This window comes from Siphateles boraxobius, unplaced genomic scaffold, assembly GCF_051911475.1.
Source record: "Siphateles boraxobius isolate OS27281-9 unplaced genomic scaffold, OSU_SipBor_1 22, whole genome shotgun sequence".
NCBI lineage: Eukaryota > Metazoa > Chordata > Actinopteri > Cypriniformes > Leuciscidae > Siphateles > Siphateles boraxobius.
In genome coordinates, this window is record NW_027508833.1 from 35,044,942 (window position 1) to 35,060,984 (window position 16,043).

The window sequence follows — 16,043 nt, forward strand, 5'->3', positions numbered from 1 at the left end:
GAATTACAAACCTGCGCACATATATTCAAACGCACATAACTATAGAATCAATTCTTAATGCGCATGTGAACGCCATCAGCGTCTATCACAGGTTCACGTTTAAAGTCTGTTTAGAGAGAACGGTGTCATCTTAGCGGCCCCAAATTTAATAACAAATGATCATTTAGACGGAAGTGAATCAATCAAAACTAACTTTAGAAAACATTTTTCAAGAGCCACTATAAAACCAAACCAATCTCTGTTACCTTAAATTATATGTTTATCTCTGTAAAGCTGCTTAGAAACAATCTACATTGTTAAAAGCGCTATATAAATGAGGATGACTTGACTTGACTTGACCTGAGAAATATATAGAAAGCTTGAAATTTCTACTTGTAAACAGAACCATTCAAAACGAAAGAGTCCCCAAGTAAAGTTGGTTATTAAATAAATAAATAGCAAAACGAGTTGTGCAGTGTCCACCACTTTTCAAAGCAAAGTTACGCCATTGCCACCAACCACCGGTTCCGACACTAAAGCGAATTGCCATTGCCCTGTACAAGCTGGCAACCTGCGCCGAGTATAGAGTGATGGGCGAAAGTTTCGGGGTTAGTAAAACAACCGGCCATGGTTTTTGCTGTGACGACTGCACCTTGCACGTGATGAAAATATCATGTGACACCACATTTATTTGCGTTAAAGCCAATTTTCTCTACAAAAAGTGTTTCCAAACTAGTTTTTCGCGACAATTAAAGTATCAACATAGAATTTATGCGCTAAAGTTAAACGGAAAAGGATTGTGTCGACATTGGCAAAAAAATATCGATAATTGGCATTTCCATCAGCTATATCGGTAAACATTTTGATGCGCTGAACCTTTTTTCGCAAAAAAACCCTTGGATGGAAACCTGGCTATTGACCAACTGAAACCTGGTCTAAAGTCAATATTTTTTTTGTTATTTAAAGAGCACGTTATTAATTGTGCGCCTATAGGCGGGACCACAACGCGTGTACACAATGCTTATTGCGGGCTTTAGTGCACGAGCGGATCTGTTTGCTCTCTGGAAACGCATTCAGTTTTTCCACTTGCAAATTCTGTCATGTAAATAGCGAATCCGCCATGGCGCAAGCGCAACTGGCTTTTAAAGGAAATGGGAAATTACACTCTGAATTTTTTTTTTTTTTTTGCACATTACGACCAAAACACACCCATTACTCATTTAAAGAATAAGGACAACCCTTTCAGACCATGCACATGGAGGACAATAAATACCAATAAGATAGCATTCTGTACGTGTGTCGTGTGTAGCTTTTCAATCAACATGAGAGCTTAAAATAAATTTATTTTTTATATATTTTAAAATATAATTTATTTCTGTGAATTTTCAGCAGTCTTTACTCCAGTCTTCAGTCACATCATCCTTCAGAAATCATTCTAATGTTAATTTGGTGCTCAAGAAACATTTCTTATTTTCATCAATGTTGAAAACAGTTGTGCTGCTTAATATTTAAAACAATATATAGCGATATGAATGATAAAAATTGCTAAACAAACAAATAACTTCAACTGAACTGAATTGTAGCTATAAATTAAAAGCTTTATTTCAGTATAGATTGCCGTTTCAATTATTCAGCATCACATGGGTGTTACTTGCTTTTTATTGCTAATAGAGTAGGTAATCAAACAATTAGGGTTCTTTTATTAACTCTAGAATAATTAACTGAATGTTTATGCAATGTCTGTAGCAGATAAATCTAAATTTTTTAATAGACTCTGTAAATTTAGATTACGTTTAAGAGTCACCTTTTTATCTTTGTGGATTATAAGTGCTGTGTACAAAATATTACAATACATCTGCAAGTTCTTTGTACACAGACAACTATAAATCACCTAAGCATATTCTAAATGTTAATGAAGATTAAATAAATCAATATTCCAAGAGGGAAGCACACACGAATGCATTTCAGGTCAATTGTGTACTTCTTTACTCAGTGGAAAACTTTGACAGAGCTGGTGTGCAAATCCAACGCCTCCAGTGAAAGGATTAGAAATTTATCATGGCCGTAAGATTTAATACAGCTAATGTGAGTGACACACAGCCAGCCAGTTACTCAACGGCACCCTCTTATCGCCCCTCACACTGCTGTTCATACTTTGAGCACTCTCAATGAAATGCATATTGGCAAGAATGATCTCACAAATCTTACAAGGATTTATGGCTTAAAGGCCACCTTTCAAAGAAATGTTTCGATTATCATAAATTAAATTAATTGACTTTTGGGATGCAGCCAGTTCTCTACATTTGAAATAACAAAAAAACAAAAAAAAATGAAATATGGTCTTTTTAAAAGACTTAAGAGCTCTGCACAAACTAAATGGTCAGATGTGAGTAACAGAAAATGCATTAAAACTGTGAAAGAGGGTATAGTGTTCACAATTACTGACAGCATGATACGCATCTTCATATAAAATATTTAAAATCTTTCGTTTTACTCACTGCATATTAAGCCCTCATCTTCTCCTTGTGGACAGTCCGTATGAAAATCACACACTCTTCGTTTCTCAATGCAGCCTCCAGAAGGACAATGAAGTGATGAGTATTTTTCACAATCTGAACCCAAATTCAAATAATCATCTGCAGAAAAAAAAAGAAAACCATCAATATTTTGTTCAAAAGTCGACATACGGATAGAACAACAATAACCAGTGCAGTCATTTGAATATTAAAAAAATATTCAAAATAGAATAATAAAAAAAAAACGCTATGGGCACATTAAACAGTTTCCATATCATAGCGATAAAGTAAAAATTCTCTACAGACGGCCTACGTGCAAGTAAACCGTGCAGTAACTAACACACGTTTGAGTAGAATAATATTTGAGAACAATTAATAAGCTGTTACCAATCATGTCACAGTCTTTCAGCTCCAGCGAATCAAATGCCAGAAATCCGACTTCCTGGCTGCTACAGGAAGAGTACTGCACAGTCACCTGGAAGGGCTCCTCTAACTGACCAATCACAGCCTCCAGCACCTCCCACTGTGGCCTGGGCCACAAAAAAGAAAATGCTTTTTCACAATCATTCAATTTTAGATAAACGAGTTCCCACGAATTAAGAAATGGTTCTCTCTTATTAGTAAATTGTGGCCAAGTTGAACTAATTCTTTCCCTCACTTTTATTCAACTAAAACAAGGTAACAAATTATTACAACGTGGCCATGATTTAGTAAATCAAGAGCATGCATTATTATATCATGCGCACGGTTTACTTAAAATGAGGGAACGAATTAGTAATTCTAACTAATTGTTAATTCATGGCCACAATATAAATATGTTTTACCCCTCATGTGCGGGGGCTCCAGAGAAATTATCTGCACATCTGCTGAAAAAATGCTTGATTTTGCAATTAACCCTGATTTTAATGGTAAAATAAGCTCTGTAATGTCAGAATCAACTGTATATTTTATAGAAAAGCGAGGCGTTTGGAAGCATACACAACAATATACCATAGTGTACTAGCATTGTATTTGAGTTTATTGATTCCATAGCACCATGTTCAAGGTCAGAATATTGTGCAAACTTTTCCAGAGAATTAGAATAATCAAAAAAAGTTACCCATTCTTAAGGGTCATTCACAGGGAATGCGTTTTTGCTGGTTAAACATAGCCCGTTGACTATAGAAAAAAATTAATTATAAAAAAATTAACGTGAGCGGCGTGTTTTTAGAATGCCATGTCGCATGAGACGCTGCAAAAGACATGTCCAGTGCATGTTTACATAGATAAACTAGCGCAGTGAAATGTAAAAACGCGTTACAGAACTTAAAGAAATAATATTTTCAAGTTAATGTGAATGTTAACTTAATGTGAATGTTAGGAAAATGATCGAAGAACAGTGTTAGAGATACAGCAGTTGACCTAACATCTAAGAATACATTTTCAACACTGAGACAACTGTGTCTAATATTCTGAAGTGATAAGAGTTTAATTTTCACAGTTTGACATATTTGTTTCATTCTTAACATTGCCGCTTACAGAAAATGAACCTCAGATCAACACAAAGTATTGAGCTAAAGAACTACAAGAGAAAAGCGGGCATTGTGGACTCCTATTACAGGTTAAAAATTCATACATGAGTTTCACAGCTGCATGTGAGAGTGCTTCACTAAATGTACAGGAGCTTAAGTACACAGTGGAGAGCTAATGCATTGTGTACCAAACATGAATCTCTGAGTTGGATGAGATTATTAGGTATATGACTGATTTGTATAATACACCACATTCCATGACGTAACCTCTATTAGGCTCAGATCCATATAGCCAAATGCAGAAAGTAAAAGTATATTAGCTACATCACGAACGTACTAGCTCGTGCCAAATTGCATTGCATCACCATCTATTCCTAGCTTTCTGTCGGAACCAATTATGCCAAAAGAAACATCAGGTCCTATTTTAGAAACAAAATGCTTTCATCCATCTTGTTCGTGATGTGCCCAGCATAAGAAAATCAATACCAACTACATCTCCATAATAAAAAGTCTTTTGGTTAGCATTTGTTTCTCTTGGGTACAGAATGCTGCTTTATACTATTCTTTGTGTAAGTAAAGCTTATATGTCATTGCTTTTTAATTAACTTACAGAAGTGGCTCTGCAAAATGTCAGTTCTCATTGTATGATCTGTCAATCATATTTCCATCACGACATATTGTTGTATGAGATATATATATATATATATGTATATATATATATATATATATATATAAATACACACACACACTTGGGGTCAAAGTTTTTGTTTAGAAAGAAATGAATATTCAGAAAGGATGCATTGAATTGATGTGACAGAAAATACATTTATAATCTTACAAAATAATTCTGTTTTAAATAAATTCTGTACTAAACTTCTTAGGGAAAAAAAATGCATCCCAGTTTCCACAAAAATACAAAACAGGACACCACAACTGTTTTAAACATTGATAATAAGAAACGTTCCTTAAGCAGTAAATCAGCATATTAAAATGATTTCTGAATGATCATGGGACAGACATCAGCTTTGCCTTTAGGAAAAAAATTACATCTTAAAATATATTCAAATAGAAAACTGAAGCTGTATCTCACCTGCCAGTTCCTTGTTCCTTGATTGTAAGGGCTATTGGTTGGATGATGGAGTTGTCAGTGTGCTTCACAAAGGCAGATACGTTTCCTGTGAATGGTTCCGGTTGGAAACAAGCGAGACGAAGATGACATAGTGGCCCACTGCTGAGCACTACAGGACTGGTCATGTGGAAACTACATCTGCCAGCAGCAAAATGAGTTGAGGTGGGTTTTAGTAACAGAAAATGACCTGTTGAAAGACAGGAAACTCTTAGTAGACTGCCAATGATTATACAGAGAATTGATTAATTAAAATGTAAAAATGTATCTGTAAACGTTTTATGCAAAATATATGCCTTCATTCAGAGCTCTTGCATGGGTTCCGCCAGTCATTGTTTGTTCTGAATTGAGTGTTACAATTAAATGAAAGTTATCATTGATACCTTCAGATTTCCCAGTGGAATAATCGTTGATTGGTTGAACGCCCCATTTGTTGGATCTGTGTTGCTGTGGTGATGTAACATACCAGTCACCTCCAGTGCTGTGATTGGATAACGTCCAAGAACATGGAGATTCAAAATCACAGAAGGAAACTGTGGAAGGATGAAGTATCACTATCAGGCAAAATAATGACAAACAAAATTCAGGATCAGCTGCAATAGAAATACTAATCAAAATAGAGAAAAGATTAATATGTCTGGATATGTGGAACTGAAGTTAGAATAACATATATATCAGCAACAGACAGGCAGATCTGGCCAAATGTCGAATAATAAACACAGAATAAGACTATTGTCAGGCGCTGCTGTGTTGAACACTCACACAAAGGCACAGGAAACAAAAGTCCAAAGAAGGTTAACTTTAATCCACAAACTGAGATCCAAGTAGTCACAGGGGAAATGCAATAACACAACAACTTAACATTCACAATAAAATGTGATTATCTTCGACTACATTTACATTTTCTCCAAAGCGACTTACAAATGAGAAAAATAGAAGCAGTTAAACTAACAGTAGGACAACAATATTCAAGTGCTATGACCCTTCTCAGTTAACTGACTTTTCTCAGACTAACACCAGACAATTAGACTACCGAAATTGCCGGATTAAATATAGCTAGCAAACAAGGGTAATCAAATGAGGAACACCTGCTGAACTGAGTACTACATCAATGAGTAACTTAAGGAAATTAAGGGAACTGAACAAACAGAACCAATTAACTAAGAAGCATTGACAACAAACTAGAACAGAAGGTGGGACCCCGCACCAAAAACAATGGAAAAGTGTCCAACCAGGGAAAGGGCAGGTGTCCTGGAGTTGTGGCAGGTGATCGACAGGCGACCAGAGTGATTCAGGCAGACTAGTTAGTGTCCAGGATGGCACCAACAATATAGGGAACCAGGGAGGTTCTGGTAGTTCAGGGAGCTTTGGAGGAACTGATAATATAGGGAGCCAGGGAGGTTCTGGTAGTTCGGGGAGCTTTGGAGTAACCAATAAAACAGGGAGCCAGGGAGGTGCTGGTACTGTAGGTCAGGGAGCTTGGGAGGAACCGATAATACAGGGGTGGTCCCCGTTGTGACGAGGGGACATGCCTTCGGCAATGATGAAGGCGTTAGAAACACTGGACGGCCTCATTGTCCCTGAGGGGATAGCCATCCTACCCCATCCCTGCCAAAATTTTCTTAGGGGAAAATACGGGCATGTGTGCTGCCCAAACACACATAATAGCAACTGTCGTCAATACCACAGCAGATGTTATATCTGACTAAGTGATTGCTGGATTCAACTGTGGTACAAACACCGAGCTGGGCTCTGAAGCTTGAGTGGGCTCCTGACTGAGCTCTGAGGCGTAAGCGGGCTCCTGGGCAGAATACTGAAGGGATGTGTGTGTGGCCCAGACACACATAGTAGCTGCAACATACATGGAAAGGACCACCTCTTAGATCACGCCAGGGCAGACAGGACGACACTCACTAGAACGGGCTAGGAAATTTCACTCACTGGAAAGGGCCCAGGGATTCCACTCTCTTGAATGGTTTCTGGGATTTCATTAACTGGAAAGGACATGGGAAGTTTACGCTCTAAAGCGGATTCGGGAGACGAGGCAATAAGGTCTGTGGACGGCTTGGAGTGAGCAGGAGTGCCCAAAAGTTTTTGGGATGGGACTGGATGACAGAATGTATTGTCCTCATACATTTCATCAATAACAAAATCTGAACCATTCAACCAGAGGACATAGTTAATATAATCAACCAAGGAAGTACCATATTTACCGGAAGGAAGAAACTGATAAAAATCCTCCCGAAAACAGGCCTTGAGCATATGAGTGCTCCAGCTCACCAGATGTAACATTGTAGGGATTTCTCTACATACTGCTCCAGAGGCTGACCGTTTTGATGGAGTGTGAAAAGTACTGTAGATTATCCAAATAGTCACATGGGAAATGCAATATACAACAAATTTACACATTGAAATGCATCTATCTTCAACTAACACCAGACAAAGAGAGAACTGAAACTGCAGGAATAAATAGAGCTAGCAAACAAGGATAATCAAAGGAGAAACACCTGAACTGAGAACTAAAACAATGAGTAACCATAGCAACATAGGGAACTGAACGAACAGAACCAAATAACCAAGAAGAAATGACAACAAACTACAACAAAGGAGGAAAACTAAATCAAACAGAATCAAAAAATACAAACACAAAACATTTTAACACAACAATTGCAAAGTGATGGAAATTTCTTAAAAGGGAAGAAGAAAAAGTGGCCTTGGTTGTAAACCGATTTCGGGAAGAAATTGCTGGAATGCCTTCAATAAAAATTTAATTCCCCAGTTTTTTACTCCCTGTACCTTTAAGATACATCCAAAAATGCAAAACTTTATAATAAAATTAAATAGTTAAGGCAAGGGTATGTCAGTTTGGACTAGAGAAGGAATATATTGAGGGCTTTCGGTTTTTCATCAGGCATTCCAGTGGAAAGACACAGACAAGTTGTCTTTGGAATCATGTAAGGCTATTGATGAAGAGAGACAACAAAGAAACCACAAAGCCGCTCTGACATTCGACTGAAACATCCCAATGGGAAGTGCCCTGAGTGGGTGGAATTCTTAACCAGATCAATGTTTCTACTCAGTTGAATGTGGTGACTGCAATGACAAACTCCATTTAGGAACATTTAGTGAAACAAAATGGATGAAAACAACTGCAAAACAACTGGTGAAGGAAAAGGGATCAAATAAATAATCAGCTTTACGTTCAATGTCTTCAACTGGACTGTAGTCGAGAGGATTTAGATGCACTGGATCTTCAACTGCTCTTTCCAACAGAGCACAACTGCTCCTGACAACTGAGGAAAGACAAGAAAAAAAAAGGTCAAACACAACATCAGAGAAAGTCCTTGTTTTGCCTACAGGCGAAGTTATGCACAGTTCTCGTCTTTTATCAATGAAGCATTTATTCAAAACAGCGTGGCATGGTGCTGAGCGTTTTACCAGTCAGCAAACACTTATTTTCAGCCAACATTCATTCATCAGCACCCATGACAATATGTAAAAAATGGGGGGATGGTATCTCCATTCAGGCACAAAGATGGGCAGCATTTTCTTTTAAGCATTTTAGCACAAGCCGTTTATTTTATTTTAAAATCTAGACACTAAAGCCCCTTTCACACAGCGCGTTGATCCCGGGAAATTGCCGGTAAACTGCCAGAACGCCTTCTGTGTGAACACAAACACGACCCGGGATTGATTCCGGGATCGATGCCGGGTTGGGGACCTAGTAAAATTGCCGGGATCAATCCTGGAACGCGCGCTGTGTGAACAAAAGCCGCAATCAATGCTGTGTCATAATCATGACGCTGAAGTGAAGTGAAAGCAGGCTAGTGAAACGGTACGTAATGCGCTAGTTTATAATCCAATAAGAGAAAAAAATGCACAAGCCTGGTTTCTCGAGAGAGAAATCGCAGCTCATAAGCAAACTATAGACATCGATCGATGTCTCGTCACATCGATGTCTCGTGTCTTTACGGGATTTTTACGGGTTGTGTGTGAACGCACTCTCTGATTCCGGAAAATCACTGGCAGTGTGAATGAACCAAAATCAAACGAACCCAGGTCAAATCCCGGGTCACTTTATCCGTGTATTTTCCGGAATCTCTGTGTGAAAGGGGCTTAAGAGAGGTTGCCATAACAAAGGACAAACTCAGTCTGATCCATTATTAAAACAAAAGCATTTGATGAAAGTTCATCATCAAGGCAATAGCTCATTATAGTGTGCCAAAATCAGCTCAGTAATGAATATGCTTTGCCAGTTATGACCCACACTTAGGGTATTACACAATCGCTGATTTACACTATTCATGTCCTGGACTTAAACTGCATCTGTTTGACTGGGCTTAAAATGACCCTCTCCTTCCATTAAAATATTCGCTTGATTTCAATGGCATCAACTGTATTGAGTTAACAGGTAAAGCTTCTGACAGAATGCTAATGAAGATGGGAAGGCATGAAGCAGGTTTTATAACAAACATATCAGTAACTAAAGTTCAGATAAAATGTATTATGTTGAGGTTCACGAAACAAATGCTGTACAACAATCAGTTTGTCATACCCTTTTAAAAGCCATTACAGAAATATCCGTGAATCTTTTGAATGCAGGGTGATTCATATGACACATAAACATGTTGTTAGCAACCCTGAGAAATTGAAATGCTGTAAACATACTTTTTGGGGATTATGAAAAAAATAAATTCTAAAACCAATAAAATGCCAAATGATTACTTCAAAAATAAATTCCTTGACCAATCACTGGTCATGGTACATATTTGAAACAAGAGCAAAACACTGTACAAAAAAGTACCATGCCAAATCAAACACATGATTTTATAACAAATGACATGATTGGCACAATGGCTTTCTTTTCATCTAATTGATTCAAGTATGGAAATAAACTGCCAGGGAAGATTTTTAAAATAAATCAACAAGGCAAATTTTATCAACAAAGGGGACTGAGAGCACATCTATGTAAAGACTCAATTGGTTAAAAGGTCAAGACTGACAAAAGCTCAATCACAACAATATAGCCAATGGGGAAATTGTCATTTGACAAAATCATGTGATTTACTGGCTAAATATACAAACAGACTGGAGATGGCACGATAGGCAAGTTAGCGAAATTTCAAGCCTCATATATATAACCACAAACTAACATCCTATTTCCAGTAAATGACACTGGCATCAAAGATCTTGCACAAAAAAGCGTCTGTACTAATCAGATGCACACTATCATATAAATAAGTTAAAAATATGTATAAATATGCATCATATATATGTTTAAAAAAATTAAGCAGAGGCTGTTTAAAGTCTAAATCCAAACGTCTCCTAAAACGTAAAACTCATATTATTTATTATATTATAATTAGTCTATAAAGATTCAATTATTTAGGCTGTGCAAGTCCAGATGTTTCTATTAGTACTGCAAAAAAACAAACAATGTTTTGTTTTAGGCTGCTACAATGAGCACATCCAATAAAGAAATATTGCTGGGTTTGCAAAGTTCTGCCCTGTTAGTGACACTGATTCTTTGAAAGACATTCTAGTGTTTAATTCAAGCACAACTGTACACAACAGTCCAGTGAATACCAAAGTGGGTTTAATTTTTGTCAATTTCTGCATAGACACATATTATAAGTCTTGACTACAAAAAAAAAAGTACTGAACATTTCGACCATTGCCTAGGCCTAGTTTAATGAACATGCAATATTGGGGAATGCTGTTAGACTACAAGTACATGCAAATTTTCACAGTAGAACATTATTACAGGCATTTCATGAATATTTGATACACCAATATATAAAATTCACCAATTTTATAAGATACTATACACAACAAAAATGTCAAATCAGTAGTTGATTTTGTTCCTTGCTGATGCTTGGGCTACACTGATAATCAAATGCCTGGCTCTGTAAGATGAAGTTCCATGCAGTTAGCTGATTTATTGAAAGATGAAAGAATGAATATCTACACACGAGGAGCCAATAAGCCATATGAACCATGTTGATTTCGAAGTGATGGTTAAAACTAAGAAAACTTGTGCCATCATATGGAAATTCACAGACTAAATAATCTCTCATGTGCACTTCTATACTGTATAATGGCACAAGATTTCTTAGTTGTAACCTCAAGTTAACCCGCTTTCATCTGGGGGGGTCCATCCTTCAGCAAGAACAACTTATTTGCACTTGTTTCTCTCTGCCAAGAGAGCACTCTCTGTTCGATTTGCATGTGTGACAGTCCTCTGATTTGTATCCAATTGGTGAAGCATGGCATCTGGCCTACCTGTTCCGCCCAAATTAGGGCCAATAGGAACATGTGACAGCTGGGCTTCATTAAGCGCACACTCTCAGAGAAGAGCTGTCACTCCTCACCGACGTGATACACAGCAGAGCGTGCTAAGCTGACTCATCTGCTGAGAGATTGCCCAAGTTTATCTGAGCTTCATCCTTCTCTTTCTTTCTCTCAGAGGATATAATTGAATCTTAATACTCTCCATTTGAGCTGAGGCACATACCTGTAGGCAATCCTCACACATAGGCCTGGTTTCACAGACAGGGCTTAGATTAAGCCAGGATTAGGCCTTAGTTTAATTAGGACATCTAAGTCCTAACATTACTGGTGTGCATCTTGAGACAAAACAATGTCACTGACATATTTTAAGATATGTCAGTACAACTTTTAGTTAAAACAGCTCAAACATGCATTTTAGTCTGGGACTAGGTTTAAGCCTTGTCTTTGAAACCGGAGGCTAATGTCTGATGCTGTGAAGGAGCTGAGACGTTTAATGGGTTTAAAGGGGTCGTGAAATGCATTTTCAGATCTTAATATTGTTTCTGGTGGTTAGCTTACGAAGATTTTTTGCACTTTCATTTTCACACTCAAGGGGCATTACCTCTTCCAGAACTTCTTTGCACCATATCCACACACAACATGTGTAACGGTCATCAGCTGGAGTGCCCTTACCAGAGGACACTCCACATCAGACTACTGTCATTCCCTCACAAACTACATCTCCCATAACTCACTGCCCGTACTCTTCATCCATTATCACATTCACCTGTGTCTCATTATCTTGTTTAGCTCACCCCATAAGCCTGGTTTTCTCATTCACTCACTGCGAAGTTTTGTGTGTTGTTGCGCTGCAATTCTGAGCATTCTCCCTGGTTTCATTGTCTCTTGGTTATTTCGATTTTTGCCTGTTTCTTGGATTCCCTTTTTGCCTCTGACCCCTGACTGACTTTGTTTGTTTGGACTGCCTTCCTGTGCTTGACCCTTTGCCTGTGTTTGATTACAATTCTTGATTACTCTAATAAACTGCATTTGGATCGTCAACCTTGTCTCAGGGCAGTTCATTACAGAAAACCTTTTTTGGGAAGAGGCACCACACACCAAGATCCAGTGCCCACAGAGCTTGGCCCACCACAGTCACCAGAATCTCTAACTATAATGATCGCTAGCCCTGTGGTTCCAGTACCTTCCCATGCTGAGGTTTCTACACCAGAGTTTCTTCACATCAGTCCTGCCGAACCTGAGCTTCTTCACGTCACATCTGCCGCGCCAGAGACTGTTTACGTCACGTCTGCCGCACCAGAGACTGTTTACATCACGTCTGCCGCGCCAGAGACTGTTTACGTCACATCTGCCGCACCAGAGACTGTTCATGTCATGCCTGTGTCTTCTGACAAGATTGTTACCGTGCCTGAGTCATTTCTGGAAGATGCAGCGCTGATCGTAGTGGCCACAGCTATTTTGTGTGTTTGGGCAGCACACATCGGCTCCAGCCCACGAGCTCTCGCCCAAGTTCGCTGCCACTCCTGAGAGTTCGTCTCCGGCCAAGATGGCCAACGCCACGCCAGAGAGTTCGTCTGCGGCCAAGTTGGCCGACTCTACGCCTGTTTCTTCGGACAAGATGGCTGCCTCTACACCTGTGTCTTCGGACAATATGGTCAACTCCACGCCTGTGTCTTCGGATAAGATTGCTCCCTCTACCCCTGAAGCCTCGGATCTGCCCTGGCCACCTGCACAGCCTGCTCCACCTCAGTCTTCAGGCCCTCTTCCGCTCCACGGGCCTGGTCCTCCATCCCACCCCTAGGTCCGCCTCCGCTCCACCTCCCTCCTGGAGAATTGTAGGAGCGTCTGGAAGCCACTCCTTTGATGGGGGGGCCATGTAACGGTCATCAGCTGGAGTGCCCTTGAGAGCCAACCGAGGGCACTCCACATCAGACTATTGTCATTCCCTCAAAAACTACATCTCCCATCACTCACTGCCCGGACTCTTCATCGATTATCACATTCCCCTGGTCTCATTATCTTGTTTACCTCACCCCATATAAGCCTGGTTTTCTCATTCACTCTCTGCGAAGTTTTGTATGTTGTTGTGCTGCATTTCTGAGCATTTTGTTTCAGTGGGGTAATTGCTCGTCCTTGCTAAATCTCTTAGCCTGTCTGTATACCGTTCTAAAACTATATATTTAAAGTCCCCCTGTGGTGAAAATCAAGCTTTTAATGTTTATCTGTGTGGTGTTTTCAATATGCTTTAAGACAAACCATGTGCCAATTCATATCACAACACCTTTGTTGTTGAGTATTTTTCTCTTTAAAACTGCAGGGAACCAAAGTTCTGAATGAATTCTCTAAGCTCAAACATTCAACTCTGTTACAAAATGTATCAAAAAAAAATAATAACGATTTTTAAATTTATACAAAAAAATATAATATGGAAAAGTTTATCACCTACCAAGGTTCCCAAAATGGCTTCCTACTAAGTGGGATAAATTTATGCATTCTTTTCTACATTTTAGTCTATTGTAGTTTTTGTTAGAAAATAACACACACAAATTAGGGTTTTTGAAAGTATTTACATTTAATTTTTAAAAACAGAGTTAAAAAAAGCTGACTAAAAGTTAAAGAAATACATTATATGTTGCGTTAATATATAACACTCCCCTCTGCACAATATGAAATTTTCATAGCCCTGAATTATAACCACATAGTTTGTTTTTGTTCTGCATCAAAAGGAAATTAGCTAAAGATATGCATTATGTTCAAGCCCTACAATGAACAGCAATTTACTTTTAACAAAAAAGTATATATATACTTTTTTTTGTTAAAAGTAAATTGCTGTTATAAAAAATGAAGATAGAAAATATGCCCACTTATTTGAGCCCACATTCCTAAGAGGTGAATCTGGCTTTTGACATTTCCAAAAAAATAAATACTCATTGCATCATTGATTTGACATCTTGTGACCGGTTGTGGTGAACCGGATGTCACCAAGTACAACATGTTCCTGGATCAACATCTTTCTATTATTAAGTGGACTGGACATTGAAAGAAAGTAGGATATTTATTTTATTCATTTATTTTCTGCATACATTCCACAGAGTATAAAATTAATTTAATTTTGCAGAGGTCAGTGACTATCTAGATTTACTGTATTAGTAGAAAATGTAAACAGTGATATAGCTAGCATGAAAGCTGCTTGAAACCAAGCATGAAAGCATAAACCAAACATTAAAAGCTACCAATGAAAGAATTAAAGGATCAAACTTAATTGTACCATGGGAATTATTGGTTTGGGGGGTACATTTCTGTCCTTGAACCTGAAGACATAATCAGAAAAAACATTATTTATTGATTGAATCTGAAATTGATGCTTACTAATTTAATGCATTTTTATTTTGTTTTTCAAAATAATTTAGTTCAAGGCACACTGTCTATCATGGGATCCAGCTCAGCTTGGACTAAAATCAATCAGAAGATTAAAAAAAACAGTGGGACTACACATATGAGAGCAGTTGTGTCCCTTCACTTTGGAGAGAGTCTGTTTTTATTCAGGCTTTTGTTTTGTTGCCAGATCATTGCAGAACAGACTTCGTACCATATATGAGGGAAGATCCATCAAAGTTAAACACTTCAAACTTTATACTGACTGCATCAATTGTTTGTTTTTGCAAGGCGTTAATACTAGATGGTGTGTTATTAAGGCCTTGTCCACACTTAGACGATTTAGTTTGCAAACACATCTTTATCTCTCTGTTTTATCCTGGCGTCCACTCTGAGACAGTGTCTTTGTCCTGCGAAAACAGAGCTTTTTCAAAACGCTCTCCCAAGAGGATAAATTAGAAACTGCGATTTTGCGTTGTAGTGTGGACTATGAAAACGGATATTCGAAAACGATGACACGTTTAATCATGTGACGCATATTGTACCGACAGGTTTTTATAGCAGTATTGTATAAAGTTTAAGTGCTATTCACTTTCCGACTGTTCCTAAAGAAAAGTTAGCCTACTTTCTACACTCCTCATATCACAGTCCTGCGATTTTTTTTTTTTCCTGTGGCAAAACATGAGGGCGGTTGAGTTTTAGACCATACATAATATAATGGGGATTGAGTGCGACCTGGACGGACAAATAAGTAAATGGTGAGATATTTTGGTAAATAAAATGATCTTTAAAAAGAATAGCGTGGAGGACTTCCGGATGGCGCGGACGCGATCAGCAGCATAGGTTAGAGGCTCCCAGACGGTCTTACTCCCCTGAAATAAATACTGGTTATCCAGTTAGGAAAAGTTTTCATTTATAGCATGAGAGGGGGGAACAGGAGAAAGACAAAAGGAAAATCGCAACAAAACCCGAAGATAGATGATAAATCTCAGATTGAAAGTGGAGATACTGACGACGGTGATAGAAAGCAAGCTAACCACGAGACCATGGAAGCCATCCAAGCTAACATTATTGCAGAGATAAAGGCGGTTCGTTTGGAATTGAAAAAAGAATTTACCGAAACAATGGGTCCACTAAAGAAGGAGCAGGTAGACTTTAGGGAAGACGTTAGCCAGAAGCTAAATGCGATTGTTACCGATTTTAAAGAAATAACCAACAGAGTCGAGGAGACGGAGCAGAGAGTGG

The 16,043-nt window shown here is 38.4% G+C and overlaps 1 protein-coding gene across 1 annotated transcript in view; it reads right to left on the reverse strand.

Annotated features, from left to right (window-relative positions):
• ltk (leukocyte receptor tyrosine kinase) overlaps positions 1–16,043 on the reverse strand; it is a 61,247-nt gene that overhangs the window by 33,427 nt on the left and 11,777 nt on the right. Inside the window, exons 2-6 of the mRNA XM_077239900.1 lie at positions 8,333–8,425; positions 5,516–5,665; positions 5,097–5,322; positions 2,883–3,025; positions 2,478–2,615 (exon numbers count right to left, since the gene is read on the reverse strand). Coding sequence (XP_077096015.1) covers positions 2,478–2,615; positions 2,883–3,025; positions 5,097–5,322; positions 5,516–5,665; positions 8,333–8,425 — 750 coding nt within the window. The remainder of the gene's footprint in view (positions 1–2,477; positions 2,616–2,882; positions 3,026–5,096; positions 5,323–5,515; positions 5,666–8,332; positions 8,426–16,043) is intronic.